Source organism: Ursus maritimus, unplaced genomic scaffold (assembly GCF_017311325.1).
Source record: "Ursus maritimus isolate PB19 unplaced genomic scaffold, ASM1731132v1 scaffold_14, whole genome shotgun sequence".
Classification (NCBI taxonomy): Eukaryota; Metazoa; Chordata; class Mammalia; order Carnivora; family Ursidae; genus Ursus; species Ursus maritimus.
This window is the reverse complement of record NW_024423786.1, coordinates 53,824,744-53,846,824: the sequence shown is the minus strand read 5'-3', so window position 1 is coordinate 53,846,824 and position 22,081 is coordinate 53,824,744. Positions and strand designations below refer to the sequence as shown.

Here is a 22,081-nt window from a genome sequence, read left to right as displayed (position 1 = left end):
ACAACAATGTTACGTTTTGAGCAAAACCTGTGTACCCAAAACCCATGCTAGGCCCCATCAGATGGACAATGGCTCCTATCTGAGCACCTACTATGTGCCTAGAGCCAGGCCAATCTTCTTCAATGAAGTGCCACTTATCGAGCACTTACTGTATGCCAGCCATTACGTTAAGGGCTTCACGCAACAATAATCATAGCCCCCGTGTTTGCGGTACCTACTATGCACGGGGCACCAGGAAAAGCTTGTTACAAATGACTAACAGCTTCCATTCGTTGGGTGCCAATTATGGGCCAAGCACCATGACAATCCGTGCTTAGATTTAAAAGAGCATTTATGAAACACCCATGGTGTGCCAGGCAGCATGCTAAGAAAGGGCTTTGTTAAATAACAGCAATAGTTCTCACATATTAACCACCTACTGTGTGTGTTAAGGGCTTTATGGGAATAACATTAAGTCCTCATCTGCTCAGTACCTACTATGAGACTGTATTAAGGCCATTCCTGGTAACAAACCTCAGAGTCTATGCATCGCATCTTCTGCACACCCCGTACCCTAAGCCCTTTACACTCAAAATGTGTCCCCCGATGATACCTCATTTAATTCTCAAGACACACAAATGGCCAGAACTATCACCCCTCCAGCCTCATTCCACATTACACGTGGGGGGATCAATTTCAAAGCCCAGCTGCCTGGTTTTCTATGGCCATTGGCTGTGTACCTACTGGGTGCCAGACCCCACCTACCCTGGGTGCTTTCTGCGTATCACCTCCCACTTTACAGATGAAGAAACTGAGGCCGGAAACAGCAAAGCTGCCTTGCCACGGGCATGTGGCAAGACCCAGGATTTGAACCCCGGCTCAGCGGTGGTCCAGGGGCTGTCTTGATGTGAGAATGGGGACTCAGACCTCAGCCTCAGGCCAGCTGAGGATGGCTGGAACCACAGGACTTCAATTGCCCATGGCTCCAGAATTTTCCTTGCCTGCAGGGAGGCCCAGAGAGGCCACTGGCTTTGCTTCCTGTCAAGGCACAGAGAACCCTTGCCATCATGGCAGGCCCATTTGTTCCCTGAGCACGTGTTTAGAGAGTACTTGTTATGTGCAGACCCCATGCCAGGGCCACCCAGGGAAGAATCAGAGGCCCCTGCCCTCGAAGACATCAGACTACCAGACACCTCAGAAGCCTCTCCAATGGCTTACTTCAACTAGAATGACCCTCTGGCCTCACTTAAGGTGAATGCCGGCATCCCCTCCTCTGATACCAGACACTTAGGGCCCTCTCCCCCATTTCTTGACCAGCCACCCCAACCAAAAGTGCCTGGGGGAATCAGGCAGTGGTGGAAAAACCAACCAAAGAATGTACTGGAAGGAATGGATTCGCTGAGAAAGGGGGGGGGGGAATAAAATCAAAACCATAATAAAATAAGAAACAACAGTGATGGTGATGATGATGAAAAAAAACCATAATAAAAGAAAGAAAGACGCCTTCCAGAAAACGCCCAGTCTGGTTACCTACCTTCCACTCTTCAACTGCTAACTTATAAGACTTTCTTACGAGAGAGGGAGTGGCGGAGTGCTGAGCTACAAGGCCAGACCGAGCTCTGGGTGGGTCTCCGGACGCAAGCGGGCCCAAGCCCTGCTCTGGCCCCCAGTGTGGGCACGCTGCAGTTCCAGACTGGCGCCGACGAGGCGGGAAGGTGAGACGGTGTGGGGAGACCCACGGCTGAGTGGTCTGGCCTCCACCTACCCTTGAGTTCAGCCTAAGAAGCCCGCAGTCCCCAGGGGGTATGCCTGGCCCTGAGTCTTGCTGCCAGTTCTCTCCGGCCCCACCCGTCTTGGGGTGAGAAGTGGGGAGTCCCTTCTCCCCCACTCCCTGTCCTGGGCCGCCCCGGAGGTTCGCATGGCTGGGCCAAAGACTCTTTCTTGACGACCGTGGAGGCCGCCTCCTTCACAATCCAGCCCAACCTGCGTGACATCTTAGGGGATGGGAGGAGGGTGGGACAGACCCATGGACAGGCATGGGGGGCAGGTAGTTCCAGATTCCCCATTTCGGGGCAGGCGTGGCTCTTGGCCGTGGGCCAGAAAGTTTGAGGGGGCTCAATTTGGGCTCTGGACTCTGTGTAGCCCAGAGCAGCTGGGGCACAGGCTGGGGGGGGGGGCACGCAGGGTGGGCTGTTTTTGTGAACCTGCTTGAGACCAGCGCGTACTCACCTTCGCGGCACCTGTGCCAGTCTCTCTCACGTGGCCACCCAAGCCACAGGACACCCTCACTGATCGCCTCACGCACAAACACACCCAGACGCTGGGAGCTGCAGAGCGCTCGGCTCAGCACGGGGGAGTAGGGAGGAGGGAAGGGAGCTGGGGTGGCAGGGGTGCTGCATCTCCGAGGCCCCTGATCCCAGCGGCTCAGATACCCAGGCCCAAGCTGCTGTCACTCACGACTGACCCGTGACCCCCTGTGTGCACACACCCAGGGGGGACTTGAAGGTCTGAACACCGAGGCTGCTTCCGGAACAAGGCCTGGGGCAGTGCGCTGTGACTGACTGAGAAGGGGGAGGAGAGGGGAAGAGGGCCACGGGGGTGGAGGCCACAGCGGTGGAGGCCACACCGGGCTAGGCTGAGCACAGAAGAGGGGCAGAGGGAGGAGGGGAGGCAGGGAGACAGCGGGATCAGGGGCCTGCCAAGGCCTTGAGCTCAGACCAGGCAAGGAGGGTGGCGGTAGGGGCCACAACGTGGCCCAGAGCCAGCTGCCGGCTGCAGTGTTCTGGCCAAAAGGTGACTTGTCTGTGACAGGGAGGCAGGGCAGGCACAGCAAAGAGCTCCAGGGATTCAAGAGCCTGTCCTGGGACCTGTACCCCCACCCCTCCTACTCCTGCCCCTGGCAATGGGGGACCTTGCCTCGGGGGGCAGGGCCATCTGGGGGGGCGGTCGGTCTCCGTGCACTGTGCTCGATGGGGTGTGAGCTGGGACGGCCTCACACAGCCCTCCCCACGCCTAGGAGTGGGCACAGCGTGGCTGTTCCATGAGCCCCAGATACAGGACGGGGGCGAGGAGGCGAGAAGGTGTGGTCGACACCTGTCCCCGACCTAGGGGGCGAACCTGGGCCCCCCAGGGCTCCAGGTCCTGGGGGCTGGGGGGAGCGGGGCCTGCGGGCACCACCGGCGCAGCGCGGGCAGGCACGTCCGAGGCCAGGCGCCCCCCACCCGCTGCGGCGGCGCGGCCAGGGTCGGCGGGCGCTGGGGCCCCCCGCAGGGAAGGGCGGGGTCCGCGAGACACCTACTGGACTGCAGCGTGCGCTGCCGCACCACCGAGGTGAACGCGCCCAGGCCCTGCGGAGAGCGGGCCGCCAGGCGGAAGGCGTACTCCGTGTTGGGCTTGAGGTCGTCCACCACGAACGCCGTGGCCGGGTCGAAGGTCCTCCCCACCTGGCGGAACAGAGACAGGGACACAGAGTTGTGAAAGAGACACAAAAAGAGCAGAAGAGACAAATGGAGACACAGAGACAGAGACGTCAATGAGGTAAAGAGAGACGGGAGAGATGCGAAATCCACCCGCGGCCAAGAGCGAAGAGCAACATCTGGGCACCGAGTCAGTGAGCCCTGATGGCGTGCCCCACCCCCCACCTCCCTGCCACCCGCCCAGGCCCTGCGCCCCGCCCCCCATACGGCGCCCCGAGGTACCTCTCTGCCGTGGTCGCCCTCCCGGAACAGGAGCTCGTACTTGATGATGCTGTCCTGCCGCGGGGGGCTCCACGAGAGCCCGATGCTCGTCTCCGACTTGGCCTCGGCTCTGAAGTTCATGGGCTGGCCGGGCACTGTGGGGGAGGGGAGAGGAGGAGAAATGGGGGTGGCCGGGGAGGGGTCCACTCCACGTGGGGTGCCCAACCCTCCAGGTGTTCCCGTTCTCTCAAAAAGAGCCCCATAAAGCTCAGCACTGCCCTGGAGGAAAGGCTGCTCGTTCCCAGATGCTCCTGGAATGTTCTCCACTGTTCTTATTTCTCTTCTTTGCCCAGGGGTCCCCTACCACCCTTGTTGTCGTCCCCCTACCCTCTCTGCTTCCTCCAAATTAAACGACAGAGAGACTGTGGGGGTGATGTTTCAACACGTGGATTCCCCATCTTCTATGTGCTCTGTGGCGACACAGTTCTGACCCTTCCGTCCTCTCGTTTGGGCAGCTGCTGAGTCTTCTCAGCTTTGAGGTTCTGAAGCTTGAGCCCGACCGCAAAGGATGGGAAACCCACAGAGAGCTGGGGCCCCGCACACCTAGATGCCCCCACCCCCACCCTGCCCCTCGACCGGAGCTGGCAGGAGGCCAGCCCCGCTGCCTTTGGACGGACGCGCTTCCCCTTTATAACTTCAAAGCAGGTGGCATCAATCCCTCCGACGAGCATGGAGAACAGGGGTTCTCAAACGCAGACAGCCACCAGGAGCTGTCTGGATGTCCAATCAGAGCCCCGTGGGCTTGCCAAATCGAATTTCCCAAGAGAAGACAGAAATGTGGGTTTTCTGGGACAACTTCCTGCGTTTGAAACGCTAGCACGAAAATATTTTATGGCACCACGCAGGATGAATAAACCACTTTGTGGCTTCCAGGCAAGATCAGCCAGCTGCATGCTCCCGGATACACGTCTGCCCCCAGCCCGCCCCTCCCCATCTCAAGGGCCCCGAATCCTGCTGTCTCCACAGAAGCCGCGCCTCCCACGGGCACCTCACCTCCCTGCTGCGTCTTGACCTGGATGGGGTCCGAGAGGGGCCCGTCGCCCACGGACGTGAAGGCCAGCACGCGCACGGTGTACGTCTCGTCCTCCAGCAGGCTGCCCACGGTGGTCAGCAGGCTGTCATCCACGTTGTGTTTCTGCCAGTTGCCCACGGGGTGCTCGGGCTCCATGGTGTAGTAGACCCGGTAGCCGCGGATCAGGCCGTTGGGCTCCACGGGCTCCTCCCACTGGACGATCATGGTCGTGGCGCTCAGCATACGGGCCTGCACGTTACGGGGTGCGCTCGCTGGGGCCTGCTCGCCTGTGCGGGTGACCACCGACTCACTGGGGGGCCCCTGGCCGATGGAGTTGACAGCAGACACCCAGATCTCATACTCCGAGTTGGGGCTCAGGCCCCCGATGCTGTAACGAGTCGTGGTGATGTCCTCCTTGATCTGGTACGGCCCGTCCTGGCTCTTGGATTTATATTCGATGACATAGTAGGACACGGGGTCTGGGTTGCCTGAGTCCCACGTGATGGTGATGCTGGTGGCTGTGTTCTCGGTCACCACGGGAGTCCCCGGGGCTTTGGGGAGAGCTGTGGGGGGGAGGCACGGTCACACATCAGGCACGCTGGCTGCAGACCCCGGAGGCCGTGTGACTTTCAGCCGCACCACTGCCCTCGCTGAGCCTTGATTTCCTCGGCAGTGACCACAGGCCTAATGACCCCCGTCCCCTCATCTATAGCAGGGTGCGGCAAAGTGTGGCCTGAGGACCAGCACCTGTTTTTATAAATAAAGTTTTATTGGGACGCAGCCGTGCCTACGATTTGCAGGGCTGCTTCTGAGCTACGAGGGCAGAGCTGCGGGGCTGCAGGGGCTGTCGCAGAGACTAGATGGCCCGTAAAGCTGAAGATAGTGACTTAAAAAAAAAAAAAATCAATCTGCTCTTCAAGAAAAATACTTATTTTTAAGAATCCAAGAAGTCTGTCCCTGTCTCTGTGGTTCACTCTGCTCAGCCATACTGTGTGTTCCCATGTCACACCTGCTGTTCCCTGTACCTGAAATGCTCCATCCCCAGAGGACCACATGGCCAGCTCCTTCGCATTCCTTAAAGCCGCCCACACCACCCTGGCTAGCGGCGCCCTTGCCCAGCGCTTAGCAGGGACCAGAGTCTTGTTCACAGCTGTGTCCCTGGCACCTGAATAACCACGACTTTCTCTCCCACTTGTCCCAAGTTCTTACGCCACAGAGGCCCCAAGAGAAAGTCGATCCCTCAGGAAAAGGACCAAACAACCAGCTGGCGCTGACACTTTCTATGGCCCGAGGACAGGGCTTGGCAAACTCTGCTTGCGAAGGGCTCTACAGGAAATATTTTCAGCTTCGTAGGCCAGGAAGTCTTCGTTGAGAGTACTCAGCTCTGCCCCTGTTGCCCAAAAGTTGCCTCAGACAAGACACGGGTGAATGGGTGTGGCTGTGTGCCAATAAAACTTTATTTACAAAAACAAGTGAAGGGCCAGATCCAGCCTGCAGGCCGTAGTTTGCTGGCCCCTGTTCTAAACCTAGAAAAAATATTTGGAGGCACCTTCCTCTGAATCTCACCACAAACTTGAGACGTCAGGAGAATCTATAGTCCTCTGTCCCGGCCCCATCTCTCTGAGCCTGCACAAGCTGTTTCCTTCCCTTAGAAGCGTTCTCCATCGTCTCTGGCTCATTCCTTTTCAACTTTTAATCTTTCTCTGACCTAACTTTCCTGGGAGGTAAGACCTTTACTCTGGGGGGGTCTGAACAGTGCCGCGTGATCCCCGTCACAATCCCCATCGGGCTGTATCACAGCTGCCTGGCTACGTGGGTGTCTCTCACGCTGGACTCTACATGCGGCAGAAAGGGACCATGGCTTGCTCCAAAGGGCCGGGCCCAGAATAACGCGTAACCAATAAGTATCTGTTCATGAAACAACTGTCCCCTTTGCAGCCACAAGTGACCACAGCCAGCATGGAAACTCAGAGCTTTTCCACCTGTACCCCCCAACCTGTGCCAGGGGCGGGAGGGGAAGTCAAGAGGTGACCTGTCTTCCCGGGCCCCATGGACCCTGCTTACATTTCACTGTGATCTGGGCCACGGCCTCGATGACACCCAGGCTGGACATGGCCACGCACGTGTAGTTGGCGGAGTCCTTGACGTCTGTGAGCTCCAGCACATTCCGACCCACGGGCATGTCGTCTTCGGGCGTCAGGTCTTCGGCCCCTTGCATCCACTTGACGTACGGCATGGGCGAGCCCACGGCCACACAGGTGATGTTCACGTTGCCACCTGGCATGATCTCGTGGCTCATGGGCAAGATGGAGAATCGCGGAGCCACGCGGCGGACTGGGGGTGGGCGGCGGCGGGGGGGGGAGGGGGTGCAGGGTTGGGGGGCGGGGAGACGGGATGAGAGGGGAAAAAGAAAAGCAGGAAGAAAGAAAGAAAGGAAGGAAGGAAAGAAAGAAAGAAAAAAAGGAAAAAAAAAGTGGAAAACAATTTAAATATAAACAGGGCTGTTTCCTTCCCCCCAGCTGAAAATTTTTTTTCCTTCCAAATGAAAAGAAAACAAAAAAACCAAATTAAAAAATCAAATTCCAACACAAAGAAACCAAAACTTCAAAGGAAGGTACTTCACAAACAATATATAGAGAGATATATCGATATATAATAAAAAGAGACATGAAGCATTATTTCATAGCAACAGGGTTTCAGAGACCAGAGTGGCTGGTCACAGCACAGTTACGAACACAAAAATTTATCAGCTGTTTCTCATCTTTGCTGACAGATGTGGCTTCGGGGAGCAGCCCCTCCACCCACTCTCCCAAGTGGGGAGCTTCGGAAGATCGCGGCTGCAGGTGTCAGGAGTGGGGCTGGGGGGCTCTAGGGAAGTCGGACGGGGAGCGGGGAGGTCACGGAATCTGATGGCGCCAGGAGGCAGAGGGGGCCGGGATCTCGGCCCCCGACCCTCGTCCCCTCTGGTGACTCAGGGGCCCTGCCCACTTCCCGGGGGCCCTCGAGGAAAAGATGAGAAACTCTAATGAAATTTTTGTGGTTTTTGGGTTTAGAAACCCTTCTAAAAGCTTCTGTCGGATCTGACAAGTTTCCATTGATAGATGCAGCTCTCAGAATCACAAACAGCATGCAAGATAGGTTGGTTGAGAGAAAGAGAGAGAGAGAGAGAAAGAGAGAGAGGCAGAAGGAGGGACAGAGACAGAGAGAGAGGTAATGCAAGGGAAGAGGCCTGAGTTTCAGGGGCCTTCAGTGCACACTCATGGGTGCCGGAGAAGAGAGAGAGAGGAGCCATGGGAGAGAGAGAACAGGAAGACAGGCCCAGAGAGAGGGGGGCAGAGACAGAGAAGGAGGGAGGAGGGGGCCCACTTCAATGCTGCATATTAATTCTAGCGGATGTGACCCAATGTGACACATCACATTGTCACATCACAGCCCTGGCAGAATCATAAATAGGATATTAATTAATAATAATAATAATAATAATAATAATAATAAAACGAGGGAATGAGCTTGAACGTTGAAAAAACAGGGACATGTTCTGTGCGTTTCTCAGCGGGGAAGCGGGTGCAGCCTTCTGTCCCAATCTCACAGACCGTGAAGGCAGCAGGATGCATTTCGGGGGCTCCATTTTCGGAAGCTGGACAGGTTTCGGGGGTGGGAGGGGAGGGGCGGACCCTAATGGCACCTGAACTTCCAAAAGGCGAGGCTGCTCCACGGGAGATGTTAAACTGCAGCGGGAGGGACCTGGGATGAGCTAGGAGATCCTTCGAGCCAGAAAGAGGGTGACCCTGGCTAAAACCCTGGGGCCTCGAGAAGCCGCATGGGTGCGTCCCCAGCCTTGGGCGGGTCAAGGAGTCTTGTCCCGCGAACTATAGAGATGACAGACTGGAGACTCAACAAGGCTCAAGAGGGCCGCAAGATGACTTTTGGCACCCCGACCTGCCTCTGATTCCACATGCTGTTGGTAGGGGGGTGGCTGTCGGGGGGTCTGGTTGCCTTACAGAGGAGGGGGCTCCAGGGGACAAAGGGAAGCCGCCTGGAAACCCTGCTCTTCCAGCCTGGCTTCTAAGCTGGAAATCCCAACCCTTGCTCCCTGAATCCGGATAGCTGGAGGCAAAGGGGGGGGGGCTCCATGGGGGTGGAAGGCAGGGCAAAGAAGCAGCAGCCCTTCGGAAAAGGAAGCCCCACGAAAAGTCCAGTGTCACGTTGGAGACGGGATGGAGGAAGTGGAAGGTATTGCTGGAGGGGAGGAGTGGGGGTGCAGGGGGGAAGACAGAGGGGCCATGCAGACAGACTGGGGGTGAGGGGCGGGGCAGGGCACTGGGATGGGGGGTGGCTTTCTGGCAGGGCTGGGTGGAGGGTGGGGGGAGTTGGGGGAGAATGGGGTCTGGCCAGCCAGCGGACGCGGTCCAGGCCAGCCGCCGGCATCCACAGCGAGGCACGAGTGGGATGCCCGACGCTGCGTTGTCATGGAAACGGAACACGATGGGGGATGAGCGTGGGGGAGCTAATTAATCAAGGACAGAAAACGGCATCGACGTCCAAAACAAAACCAGGAGGAACAAATGAAAACATAAAGTGGAAAAAAAGGAAAAATCCAAAAAACCAACCAAACAAAAATCCCCTCTGAAACAAAACACCCAAAAGCAAAAAGAAAAAAAAAAAAACACCAAAAAAACCCAAAACCAAAAACAAAAAAAAAATCAAAAAGACATGGAATGTGTGGGGCTGAAAATCGGGGTCTGAAAGGGAGGAGGGCTGTGACTTCCCCAGGGAGGTGCCCCCCGCCCGCGGCAGAACACAGGGTCTGGCCTCCCCACCCAGCACTCGAGAACCCCGGCTGCGGGCTCGAGGTGGCCACGGGGGTGAGATCCTCACAGAAGAAGCACCTTCGGGGCAAACCAGCCCAGCCCCACTTCTCGGGGACACCCTGCCCCTGGCTGAGGGCTGGACGAACAACCCTCGTCTCAGACACGCTGAGCACAGAGCAAGGCCATTCCTCACGACCTCAGAGTCTCACAGAAAACCTCTCCAGGCAGAGGCGGGAGAGCTGATGTAGTCGAATAAGCCCCATGGGCCTTGGGAGGATCCCTTAGGCGCCTCGATTTCTTCATCTGTGAAATGGGGGTAATTGGGGACATGCTCAGAAGGCCATGGGAGTTTAGTTAAAAAGGAAACAGGATTTCTGTAGAACCCCATATCCCTTTATCCGTAACTTCCAATTTGGTGTGGCAAATAGGTGTACTGCCCATCTTGTGCATGAGGCAGTGGAAGCTCAGAGATGTGACAGGGCTAGCCGAAGACACCAAGGAAGTGGTGGGGCCAGAGCTCAAAGCCAGGACTGCCTGGTCCCTGCCTCTCAGGTAGAGAGAGTCTTCTCTCGCCATGGCAAGTAGCAAGGATTATAGCCAAGTGTCTCTTCTTGGCACCTGGCTCTTTCAAACTCATGTGTCTTTACCTTCTGGGGACAGCAAAGAGGACAAAAGTACCCCATCACCTATATCTACCTATCAACTGAATAATAACCAGTGACCACCAGTTGAATACTATCCAGCGGTCATTATAACAAATGTCCAGAAGCCATTAGTAAGATACCCATACAGAAATGGATTATTGGAATATCAAAGGGAATAAATATTAAATATTTATTTAATTATTAGCCAAATTTATCCCTGTGTAATAGGGTTCAACATCTTGCCCCAGAGACCCTGTTCACATCTGAACTTATCTTAAAATACCTCCACTTGAGGAGATCTGGAAGATACCTCCAACTTTTTTCAGAAGCAGGGACAAACGTCTATCTTGAATATGTCAAAGATCTGTGGTATAGGATTGTTAATTATAAGTCAGTTAAATGTGGAAGGGCATTTATCAACAACTGTAATTTTAGTGCTCACAATCCTGACCATGGCCAGCAGCCATCAGTTAAATGGATCTGCCAACATACTGTAAAAGCTGACAGCCGAGAAACTTTGCCTACCTGCTTTCTCATTCACCTCATCTGCTTCTAAGTGTGTGCTGTGCAAAGAGGGCTGGTTTGCCGCGAGTTTGGGGGGGATCATACCCATTGGCACTAGGTGGTTCAGACCCCCCTGGGGGTCTCATTAGGCCTCCGGGCAACCTCCCGGCTAGCAAGGGCGGGTGGCTGACGCTGTGTTCTGCCCAGTTTGGTGCTGACACCCACCCACATCTTTCCACCCCTGGCTGCAAGCTTGAGGTGCAGGTTAGAAAGTAAGGTGGGTGCAGAGCCCACAGGACGGAGTGGCCCCGCGGGACCCCCGCCCCCAATTACCGACCTGAATGGAGGGTCCAGGCAGGTTATAAGGGGACCACACCAGCCTTGGTCCTCAGCACGCTCCAGCTGGCTCTCGTTTCCAGCTCTTCTCGTCACCGAGTAGCCGGGGGTCCCAGCGGGGAGGACCCGCATGGGTGAGGGGGTCAGGAGGGTGGGCGGTGGGGGGTGGCAGGTTAGGGGGGGTGGGTTGCTTCAAACCCCGATTCACATGGAAAAACAACTCAAAAACCGTCAAAGCAACCGGGAGACGACCCCTCCCCCAGGCAGGAAGAGGCAGAAACTCAAAAACCAAAAGGGGGAGGGGGTTCAGGGGAGAAAGGGTGGGGAGGGGTGAGGGGAAACTCAAAAGTGAGGTGATCTGGTTGAAGCACTAGGTAGGGAACTCGACAGTGTCAGACATCTCAACGATTCGGCAAGCCGCAGCTCCAAGGGAGGGAGGGGGAGCTCTGCCTGGCATTTTGGGGTAAGAGGAGCTGCTGGGTGCTCCTCCAGACTCCAAAATGAGGATGCAGGTGGGGAGGATGGGGGAGAGATGCCAAGAAGTTCTGCAGCCCCCACGGGCTCACTGAAGCTTAGATTACACCTGTCCAGGGAAGGGAGGGGGTCCGAGCCTGACTCCAAAGCCCGGTTCTCAGCCCCTCCGTTGAACCCCAGCCTGTGGCCCAGGGAGGAGGGGTACTGCCCCGTGGCCTGCCTTGGGCATCTTCCTGCTCCTGCCCCCTTTCCACCATCCCGCCTCCGCCCTCCCACCGCCAGCTCCCTCCGCCATCGAGATAGCGTGCAAGGCCTGGAGGGACCTGGCTGGACCCCGGCCCATGGGCTGACCAGCGGCCTCGGCAAGTTGCTAGCATTTTTAGCTGGACATTTTGCTGCACTATCGATACTAATTTTATTCTCCTTTTTTCCTTTTTTGGTACCTTCTCTCTTGCCCCCCCTTTTTTTTGGTTCTAGCAGAAAATGGGATGACATCTTGCCAATCGAATGACTCTTCCTCATCCCCCCTTCGCTGTGGCCGCCAGAGACGTGGGGCTTTCCAAATGACAAGGTGTAATCTAATATTCCCCTCCCCCTCCCCCCCCAGAACAGAGGAAACAGCAATGCAAGGGGTGTGAGGCAGGCAGCAGGCGAGAGGTTCTAGAGCTCAGTGTTCCTGCAGAACGCCCCCTCCCTGCCGTCCCACCTGGAGCCCCCTCTCCCCTTGGGATGAGGGTAGGATGAGGAAAAGGGCTGGGTCCTGTCAGGGTCATGTCAGGCGCATTGGGGGCAGGGCAGGGGGAGGCACGGCCAGGTATGATCAGCAGGAACTGGGGAGCTCACCAACACACCCCAGTGCAAATCTTTCTGGAGATACGGGAGTGTTGGGGGGCAATTCCGGGCCCAATATCTGTATCTACTCCTGTTTGGGGGTGGGGGTGGGGCTGGAAGTAAGGAGAACGCCTAGCGGTCATACCCGCCAATTTGACATGGCTTGGGTGTCAGAGAGTTAATTTTAAAAACCATCTGTCCCATACAAATCCCATGGCATGGTTTGATCTGCAAAGGCCTGGGGACGGGTCACAGAGATGGTTCCGGGGAACACCCGGAAATCGGGGCAATCTAGACCCACCATAGGCATTGGGCATCGAGTCCCGTTCCTGAGCTCAGGATTCGAGACTTGTCACTAAAGTATCCCAGCCCCATCTGACCTCCTCCCAAACCCTAAAGGCATCCTGAGTCCCTGGAAGGCAGACGGCTCTTCCCCATGCCTCCGGCTCGCTGCGAGCTCTCCCCGCAGCTCTCACACCCTCAGGTGGGTGACACATCATTTAACTGGGTCCTGCGCATCAATGATGCTAGGTCGCTGGACCAGTGGTAAAGGCGCCACCTTTAGCCCCGAAAGCGAGACCCTAAAGCCTTACAACGTTAAAGAGACAAAGGAGAAAAGGAACAGCCAGGGAGAATGTAACCTGATCAGCTACCCCCTTTGTCAAAAGCCTGAGCTGCCTCTTCCCCAGGGGAGTCCTGGAAGTGGCATCACCAGCTGTATTAAACACTGGGCTCGGTTTTGACGTCGGCCCTTAGCATCTCAGAGATCCGTTTCAAGAGGAGAAGGGCCGCGACTGAACAGCCCGCCCCCCGAACCACCCGAGGTCAGCAGAAGCTGGTGACGGGGGAATTAAAGGAGTTCAGCTGGGGGTAGGGACTCCTGGCAGCCGGCTCTTGGGCCAGGCTGCCCAGCAACAACGTAATGGCTTGTAGCTCTCAGGGCCGAACGTGCCAGGTGCCCCCCCTTCTGGGGGGCTGGTGCTTCTGTGCAAGGTAACTCAGCACCCAAGCTGGGCCTGTTGTTCGCCTGTTCGGACTCTGTGGCCACCGAACTCCCTGGCAGAATGACAGGGGGGCAAGATGAAAGATGTGACTCTAGGGCAGCCACTAATCTCACAGGAATTGGGTTGGGACCAGGAGAAAATGAAATCATGGGATGGGTTCAGAAAAAGCACCAGCGAAAATGAGATCTGAGCAAATGAATTCACTTCTGCCCTGCAACTCTTTGCAGAGCAGTTTGCCGTAGCCACCTCACTCAAACCACGGATCTGTGGAGTACGTAATGGCCCAGACGAGGTCCCCAAAGAAGGGAAGTGACTGCTCGGACTCTTTCCTTCCTGCTCCACAACTATCCCACTAGTGATCGCTTACACGCCGTGCGCCGCATGGGCCACCTGGGCGTGGATTAGCTCAATGGAATCCTCCCAACTCCCCTGTGAGCTAATGCAGGGACGACCCTTCTTGCGCAGATGCAGAAATGGGGCCCCAAGAGATCAGGTGACTAGCCCAGGGTCACACAGCCAGGGAGGGGCAGAGGCGGGGTTTGAATCCAGGTGGGCCGGAGCCCAAGACCCTCGGCCACCTCTCAGCTCCAATTCACTGCGACCCGGTTTTGGTGGAGGGGCTGGGAGACCTCTCCTCTATGTTTTGGAGCTCCTCTGGGGGTCGGCCTGGCAGCTCTCACCCTGGGTTAAAAAGGAGACAGGAGAAAGCCATCTCCTCTTACTGCTTCTAAAGTCCTCTTGCCAACTTGGCCCCAGACTTCCCAAGAAGTGGGAGATTAGGGAAGGAAGGTGAGGGACAAGAGGGGAAAAACAGTGGCCCCAACAGGCTGGCCTCTCCTCTACCACCTACATTGGGTAGTCAGCTGAGGGTCCGGGGGCTAGAAATCTAAATGAACTTTTTTTTTTTTTTTAATTTGGGGTTGGAGTAGTATTCTCAAGGGCTTGCCTTTTTTTAGGGAGGGAGCAGAAAATGGGAGTGTGCATCTCTGAATCTCCAAAGGTTTGCAGGAGTGAGAGAGACACTTTGATGGGGGAGGGAGGGTGGAGACAGAGAAAGAGAGAGAAAGGGAGGGAGAGAGAGGGAGAGAGAGAAAGAGAGAGAGAAAGAGAGGCAGAGGCAGGCAGTGGGAGAACCGGGGAGAGAGGCTACGTCCAAAGTTCCCCTGGGTCTTCTCCAGAATTCCACAGTTCTGATGCTTAGGTACTCAGAAAGTGACCGTGCTGTGCTGCTGGACAAGACGCCTGTGACTGGGGCCAGAGCAGGTGAGGGGGTGGAGGGAGTGGCCAACGTCGCCTGGGAGGCGGAGGCATAGCACTGAAGGGTGGGCTAACTGCCTGCATATTTCTTCCAAAGTCAGTCATGCTACATTTTCTGACAGTTTTGTATTTGTGCCCAGCCAGGATGCCAAAGGCATCACACCAGCTGCCATCTTGAGAGCTGTCTAGGTGCCAAGCACGTGTCATCCAACGTAAGGCAGCCACTTCTCAACTTGGACTGCGGCTCTCGTGACCAACACCTCGAAAGGCTGGTTGCCCATTTAGCTGCGCTTTGAGTGCCTGTTCTCTGGGTCGTTTGGGGGAGTGGGAGGTGGTCTCATGCTGAGGCAGAAAGACGGGAACATGCCTGCTTAAGCCCCCTTCCAACATGGCTGCGCTGCGGGGCTGAGGCGCCAGCTCTGGGGAAGAGGGGGCTGGCCAGCAAGGCCAGGCAAATGGGGCTGCTCTCCCCACACACCCCACCATCTGTCTATGTCACCTCCCTTGTGCCCTTGCACCCGGGCGGTCACTTTCTGCCCCAGCATCCCAGCTGTGGGACCCCTACCGCCCTCCTGGATGGTAGCTGGGACAGGAACACTGGCTTTTAAATCACAATGCGTTTGGGAAGAACAACCACAGAACAGCTCAGCCCAAGAAACTGAAACCAAATAGCACGGAAACACGAGACAGAACCAAAGACGAAACGCTTTGGGGTAGAAGGGGACCGGGTGAACGGGGATGGGAGGGGGAAAAAAAAACGAACTGATCGGTTTTTTCCCCCCAAAAACAAAACAAAACCAAAATCATAGTAATAATTATTAAATAAAAGAAAGAAAGAAATACAAAGGAAACCAAAGGAGAAAAACAGAACAGGAGACGAGAAACACTCCAACAGAAGGCGCTGGGAATTCACCAAACCAAACCGACAAGAGTGGCATGCAGAGAAATTTTTACATTCTCCCGGCATGCATCAGGCCCAAGTTACCATGACGACGAGGAGTGCAAAAAACTTAGCAACAACATTACCAACGGATGCATAGAGGCGACCACAATGCAAGCATCGCATGTGTGCGGCCGGCCCTAGGCCGGGCTGGGCGCGGCTGAAATTTTCGTGTCTTTCTGGGTTTTTGCTCTCGCTTGGCGGTTTTTTGTTTTGTTTTGTTCGCTTTGTGCTGACTATTCGTATTCCGTCATTTATTTCTTTATTTATTTATTAGTTCTTTTGCTCTTGTTTTCCATGTGCGTGTCTGTGTGTGCGCGCGTGTGCGTGTCTGTGTGTGTGTCGTGTGTGTGCGTGTCACTTTCAGAATGTAAAAATGTGGGTAAAGAAAGTAAAAAAGAAAAAAACACACCAACCTTCTCGAAGCTCTGAGGGATGTAAAGGGGGTTTGATGCAGAACACAATGACATGGGGAGAAGAGAAAAAATAGGGGAGATACAGAGAGTAAAAAGAGGACTTCCCAAGGCTAAAAGCTGCAATAGTTTGTTGTTTTTTTCTTTAAACCAAAAAAAAAAATTAAAATTAAAAAATAAAAAAGAACAGCAATGACCTTTTTTTTTCTTGACATATTACAATCGTCTTCCACTTTTTTTTTTTTTTTTTTAAATTCATTTCTGGAGCATCTGAGACCCAGGCAAAGATTGGGAGGTTGGACCCCCAAAAGATCAGAGGCTCATGCTGGGGACCCCACCTCCAGGGGGCTGAGGACACGGGGGTCCCCCTCCCTCGTCGCACCCTCGCTAGAGGCCTCCCCCCCACCCCATGCCTGCTGTCCACGCTCTCTCCTTGAACCCTGCCAGACTTACAAACCCCCATCCCACGTGTTTGCAGAGAAATAAGCAGGTTAGACGAAGACCAGTCAGCTGGAGTCACGGACGCGCTATAACTCACCAGAGGTGCCGTGGCAGTGGATCGGTGTGTGCCCCCTGCCCACCCTCGCGCCCGCGCCCCCGTTCCCCCCCCTCCACGTGGCCTCCTCCTCAGAGACAAGATGTCAAACCCAAAGTGCAGAACCAAGGAGCTGCTTCGGGGCCAGTGGGGCTGTGCCTGGTGGGGACCAAGCAGGCAGGGTCTGTGGGGGAGGGAGGAGCTGCCCCGCCTCCCAGCTGGAAAACGGCGGGGGCGTGGTGCCTCGCGCGGGGGAAACTGAGGCCCGGAGAAGTGTGGGTGCAGTCAAGTATACAGAGCCAATCAGGGCAGCCCTGGGGCTTGAAGGGGGCCCTGTTTCCTGGCAGCAGAAGCTGTTTCTACCAAGAATCTGATAAGAAACAGCCACTGGGAGGCGGGAGAGGGAGGAGAGCGAATGGAGGAGGAGGAGGCAGATTAAAATTTCTAGAAGAACTGAAGAGAACCAACACAGGAATGAGAGGGGTCAACCCAGGTCTCTGGGGACAAGGGGAGCCCCCCGGCGCCTCTGAGGGGACACCAAGGGACCGAGAAGGAAGTCTGTGTAGACGCTCCCCAGGGCTGCCTTGGGGGGCGGGGGCGGGGGGCACTGGGGCAAGGACCCGGGCTTCCGGGCATGACGAGAGCGACAGGCCTCGCTGGCGTGCCGTGCCTGCCGCAGCCTGATGGGGTGCCAAGCCCCAGGCCTGCGTGCCTGCCGTGGCCTCGGCCTCGCTTGGGCCGGAACGAGTCCTTTCCTGAGGGTGACTAGGAGACAACGAGCACCGGGCTCTGGGACAGCCGGAGGTGCAGGGGCCGGCGGGGGGCGGCCTCAAAGACCCCCCCCCAGCTCTCAGATTGAGGGCGCTGGGGGGGGGTGAAGCAGGGAGCTACGAGAGGCCACGGAGTTTGGAGAAGCAAAGCAAGCACACAGCAAGGGGGGGCACGGCACGACACACCACAGAAGCCGACTCGGATGGGCGGGCGGGCGGGCGGGCGGGGCAGTGGCCTGCAGGCTCCCCCAGCCCTGTGGGCCCAAGACTGACCCCCTTGGCCCTGCCCCGTTCCCTCCTGCCTCCCCACCAAGTCCTGCAGCCCACGGGGTATCTGTCACAGGCATGGGGCCGGGGGGTGTAAGCAGCCCCCATTTTAGAGGTAAAGAAACTGAGGTCCAGAGAGGGGTGCCGCCTCACCCAAGGTCCTGCTGTGACCAGGGGGTGGGGGGCCCTCCTGCTCGGGTCTGCAGGGAACAGGGGAGCCCGGAGGCTGTGAGCCCAAGGAGGGAGGGGGAACAGGACAGGACGGGTCCCTGCCTTTGACCTGGATACGGCGTTCCCTACCTCGCACGTAGAGGTTGGCGGGTGAGGAATAGCGCACGCCGGCACTGTTGGTAGCCACGCACTCATATTTGCCTTGGTCCGTCTCCTCACTGCTCTCAATCTGCAGGGCCCCTGTGGGGAGAGGGGAGAGAGCCTGGCCAGTCAGGGAGGGCCTGGGCCTGGGCTGGGTGGGCTGTCCCAGAGCCCCGTTCCGCCTGTCTCTTGTTCTGTCTGGGCCAGAGAGAGGCAGACGAAAGTGATGAGTTAGCCTGGAAACCCTGGCTGGGCTGGGGGCTCCCTCGCTCGTCTCCCCTGCCCCCCGCCCCCCTGCTCCAAGCCTAGCCCAACACCAGCCTAAACACACTGCAGTCCCCCGCAAGTCCTCCACCGGGACACCAGGTGGATGCCTGGCTCGTGCTTCAGAAATGACCGCCAGGTTTAACTCCAGAGTGGAGAGGTACGTGCCATGGAGATATGTTTGCAAAAGCACTGAGTGATGCTCTCCAGGCAAAAGGGAAAGANTGAGCTGGCATTCACCACCCACAGCAGCCGTCTGCGAGACCCCGGGCCCTCGGGGGAGCCACAAGAAATGTGCAAGTTCAGAAAGCCGGTGGTTGTTTGCTGGTTTCCACCAGTGCCCATGTGTAAATGAACATGGGTCTGGGTTCCTTGAGTGTGTTTGAAATGACAGGTCTCAAAGCCTGAAGTGCCCATAAAGAGAGACAAGGTTGCCTTTCTTTAAGACGAACTGAAATTGTAGGACTGGGATACCTCTCACGTTAGCTAAGGTAAAGGATGTGGAGACCGGTATGCATCAAGTATGTTTGAAATAAAAAAACTTGGGATCGGGCCGCCTGGGTGGCACAGCGGCTAAGCGTCTGCCTTCGGCTCAGGGCGTGATCCCGGCGTTATGGGATCGAGCCCCACATCAGGCTCCTCCGCTATGAGCCTGCTTCTTCCTCTCCCACTCCCCCTGCTTGTGTTCCCTCTCTCGCTGGCTGTCTCTATCTCTGTCAAATAATAAAATAAAAAAATCTTTAAAAAAACAAAAACAAAAAAACTTGGGATTAAAGCCCCCTGTACCTGAAATTAATTGAAGAGGAGCTTGAATTTCCCACGGATTCCCCTAATGTCATCTAAGCAAGTCTGAATTCACCCACCTGTTTTAAAACCACAGGCCTGGATTCAGGATCCTGGTGCTGATGAGTAATCAAATGAATTTCCTCAAGTGTGTTTGCAATTACGGCCCTAGACCCAGGTCCACGGTACTCTCGGGTTAACGGGGAAACTTTTTGAGTGTTTGAAATCAGAGATCTGAATGAAAACCTCTAATACCCACAAATAAAATTGAAGTTGAAGTGCCACAAGTGTGTTTGAAAATCACAGGCCAGGATCAAACAATCTGTTGTTCGTGAGTGAATAAAAGTTTAAAGAAGAGGCCAATTTTCTCCAGTATCCTTAAAATCATAGGCCCAAATCAAAGGTCTTAATGCCTATGAATATAGGAAAATAGGGCTGGTTTCCCCTCCCTGTGTTTAAAATTACAGGCCTGAAACAATATTTGAACACCCACGAGTAAATAAAAACGAGGCAAATGTTTCCACAAGTATGTTTGAAATAAAAGGCCTGGATCAAAGTTTTCGTTTTCATAACTAAATACAACTGAGTGAACATCTCCGAGTGTGTCTGAATCACAGGCCTGGACCCACATGCTTGTTGACCACGAGGGAACGAAAGATGAGTGAACATCTCCAAGTGTGTTTGAATCATAGGTATGAGTTCGTGGCACCAGGAGTCCAAAAATCCAGTCCAAGCTCCCAAGAAGACCCCTCTACCCAGCTGTTCCTGGCTGTTCCATAGACATGACATGGACCCACAAATCAGGACCCCAGATTAGCTTCTTGGGGGGCTACGGAGGCAGGTTCTTCCCCCATATCCCACACTTCCTACTTTCCCCCAATCTCAAGGCTCTGAATATCAGGCAGGCAGGCATTACTGTGGAGGCCCAGAGAAGGCAGGGGGCCTGCTCTAGGTCACACAGCATTCCGTGGCAAAGCCAGGACTAGACATTGACTCTTCCCTAGGGCTCCCACCCAGGCCTATTCTAGTCTATTGCAGTCAGCACTAGGGGCTGGCCTTTGACACTGCCTGACTCTCTGCTCCCTCGGGCTGCACCCTCAGGTCAAAAGGAGCAGCAGAGCCAGAAGGCCCCCTCTGCACGCTCATTTTAGAGACGAGAAGAATGAGGCTGGAGAAAGACAAGGCCTGTGTACAGAGCAGTGATCAGAATCTGGCTCCCAGAGCTCTGGGGGGGCATGGGAGGCACTGCCCCTTCCTGAGGAGACGGCCCCTTCCCTGCAGCCAGGTGGCCTGAGGGGCAGTCACGGCCACACTTGGCCCCCCAGCCACACACAGCGACACAGACACAGAGACTGGACAGACACTGGGCAGGGTGGCAAGGGGGAAATATGTGGAAGGGGCCTGGGTGTAGCCCCCCATGGAGCCTGGGGGGCCAGGTGGGCAGTAAGAGAGAGCGTGAGTGGGTGGGTGGGTGAGGGAGGAGCCTCTTACCTCGGATCGGAGTGCTTTCTGTAAGGGAAGCAGAGAGAGTCAGGTGAATTTCAGAAGGCAGTCCTGGGGGGCCGGGGGGCCCCAGGGAGGCCAGGCTGGGCCACGAGCCAGGCCTGTCCACTCTGCCCCCAGGGGGTAGGGGACTGAGCCAGCCCTGAGCCTATGGACCCTGCAGGAGCAGGGCAGGGTCTGAGGGCTTGTCAGTCAGGAAGGCTTCCCACAAGAGGCGGTAGTCTCCTGGGGAAGGAGGGACTGCGTCCAGAAGCCCCTCTAGCCTGGTCTCAGGGGTGTCCCTATGGCCCAGGGAGGTCTATGGCCTGGCCTGGCCCTGTTGGCTGCCTTCCTTCTGGGCTAAGGGAGGGAGGTCACGGACCTCCCTTTGTTTTTTCCTTCTTGGAAGGGACAGGGAGCAAGGAGGGTCTTGGGAGTCTTGTTAGAGACGGGGGAAAGGGGTTAGCGCCAAAGGGCTGGGCATTAATAAAGCAAAGGGAAGGTGTTACAGACAGGCCAAGTAAGAGGGACAGGGGAGAGCAGCGAAAGGGGAGCGAGGGTGGAGGGAGGACCCTCCCATCTCCTTAACCTCCAAAAGGAAAAGAGGAAAGGGCGATCTGCATGTCATGTCGACCTGGGGGCTGGTGGCAGGGGACAACTCAGGACGCACACAAAAGGCAGTCATGGCTTAGAGATGTATACCCCCAGCTCATCTTCCTGGGATAGATCCGGAACCCTCTCTCTCTGCTGATGGACAGCTGAGAACCCCTCCAAGAACAAGGGGGCCCCAGGGATCCCAAGGCCAGGGCAGAGTGAGAGAACGCAAGTCCTTTGGGAAGGCATAGGCAAACCGATGGGCGAATGGATGCCCAGAGGGGCCAGCGAATTGTCACACCATGAGTCAGAGGCAGGGTGGGCTTTGAACCCAGGTCTCCAGCCTCTAGACCTCTGTATTACTTCTTACAGAAGCCTCAACCTGACGAGGCCCCCAAGGCCACTATATTGAGAGGAGAGAATATACCTCTTAGGTATTAAAGGTGGGTCTACTGCTTAACCCGAGGAAGAGGAGAAGGAACTTTCATGGGCCAACATCAGTCATTCTCACTCTAGTATGAATTAGCCCAGCAGTTGGTTTCAGGGGATTCAGGCTGGATGTTGGTAAAAGAAGGAAGTACCCAGTGCCAGCCCAGCTGGAGAAGTCCTCTCTCCCCTCAGACCCAGCTCCCAAGCTTCTCTAAGTTCCTCATTTTCCAGCAGTGTCAAGGCTGGGGGACTATTAGGTGCAAAACTCCACTACCTCTAGGATTCCCCTAATTTCCCCTTAACCCCTCTTCTGGGGTCTGACTGGCCCCTTGTGGCCTTGTGCTTTTTCCTCTTTTCCTCTTGGGCTCCTCTCTCTGCAGCCCCCTGATGCCTGATGGAGGAGGGCTGGGTGGCTGGTGGGGGAGGGGGGTCGTTAGTAAACATGCCACGTGGAGTGGATCACCGTTACTGTCACAGTGGCTGTTAGTCTGGGGGGGGAGGGGGCGGGGGGAGGGGAACGAAGAGGGGACGTTAGTTGTTGACGTGGGGAACAAATGAGACTTACCAAAGGTTTCTGAACGTTTACAACAGAGGGACAAGAAAAGAGAACAGGATCATTAATGGGTGTTATATAAAAGCCTGTATCCTCCCTGGGGCGGGGCAGGGAGGGGAGGTCAGAATAATAATCAGATAAAGCAGCTGA

At 56.0% G+C, this 22,081-nt stretch overlaps 1 protein-coding gene across 1 annotated transcript in view; it reads right to left on the bottom strand.

Moving 5' to 3' along the window:
- PTPRS (protein tyrosine phosphatase receptor type S) overlaps nucleotides 1-22,081 on the bottom strand; it is a 66,416-nt gene that overhangs the window by 23,415 nt on the left and 20,920 nt on the right. Inside the window, exons 7-11 of the mRNA XM_040629520.1 lie at nucleotides 17,815-17,925; nucleotides 6,793-7,062; nucleotides 4,710-5,291; nucleotides 3,678-3,811; nucleotides 3,278-3,422 (exon numbers count right to left, since the gene is read on the bottom strand). Of these exons, the coding sequence (XP_040485454.1) occupies nucleotides 3,278-3,422; nucleotides 3,678-3,811; nucleotides 4,710-5,291; nucleotides 6,793-7,062; nucleotides 17,815-17,925 (1,242 nt within the window). The remainder of the gene's footprint in view (nucleotides 1-3,277; nucleotides 3,423-3,677; nucleotides 3,812-4,709; nucleotides 5,292-6,792; nucleotides 7,063-17,814; nucleotides 17,926-22,081) is intronic.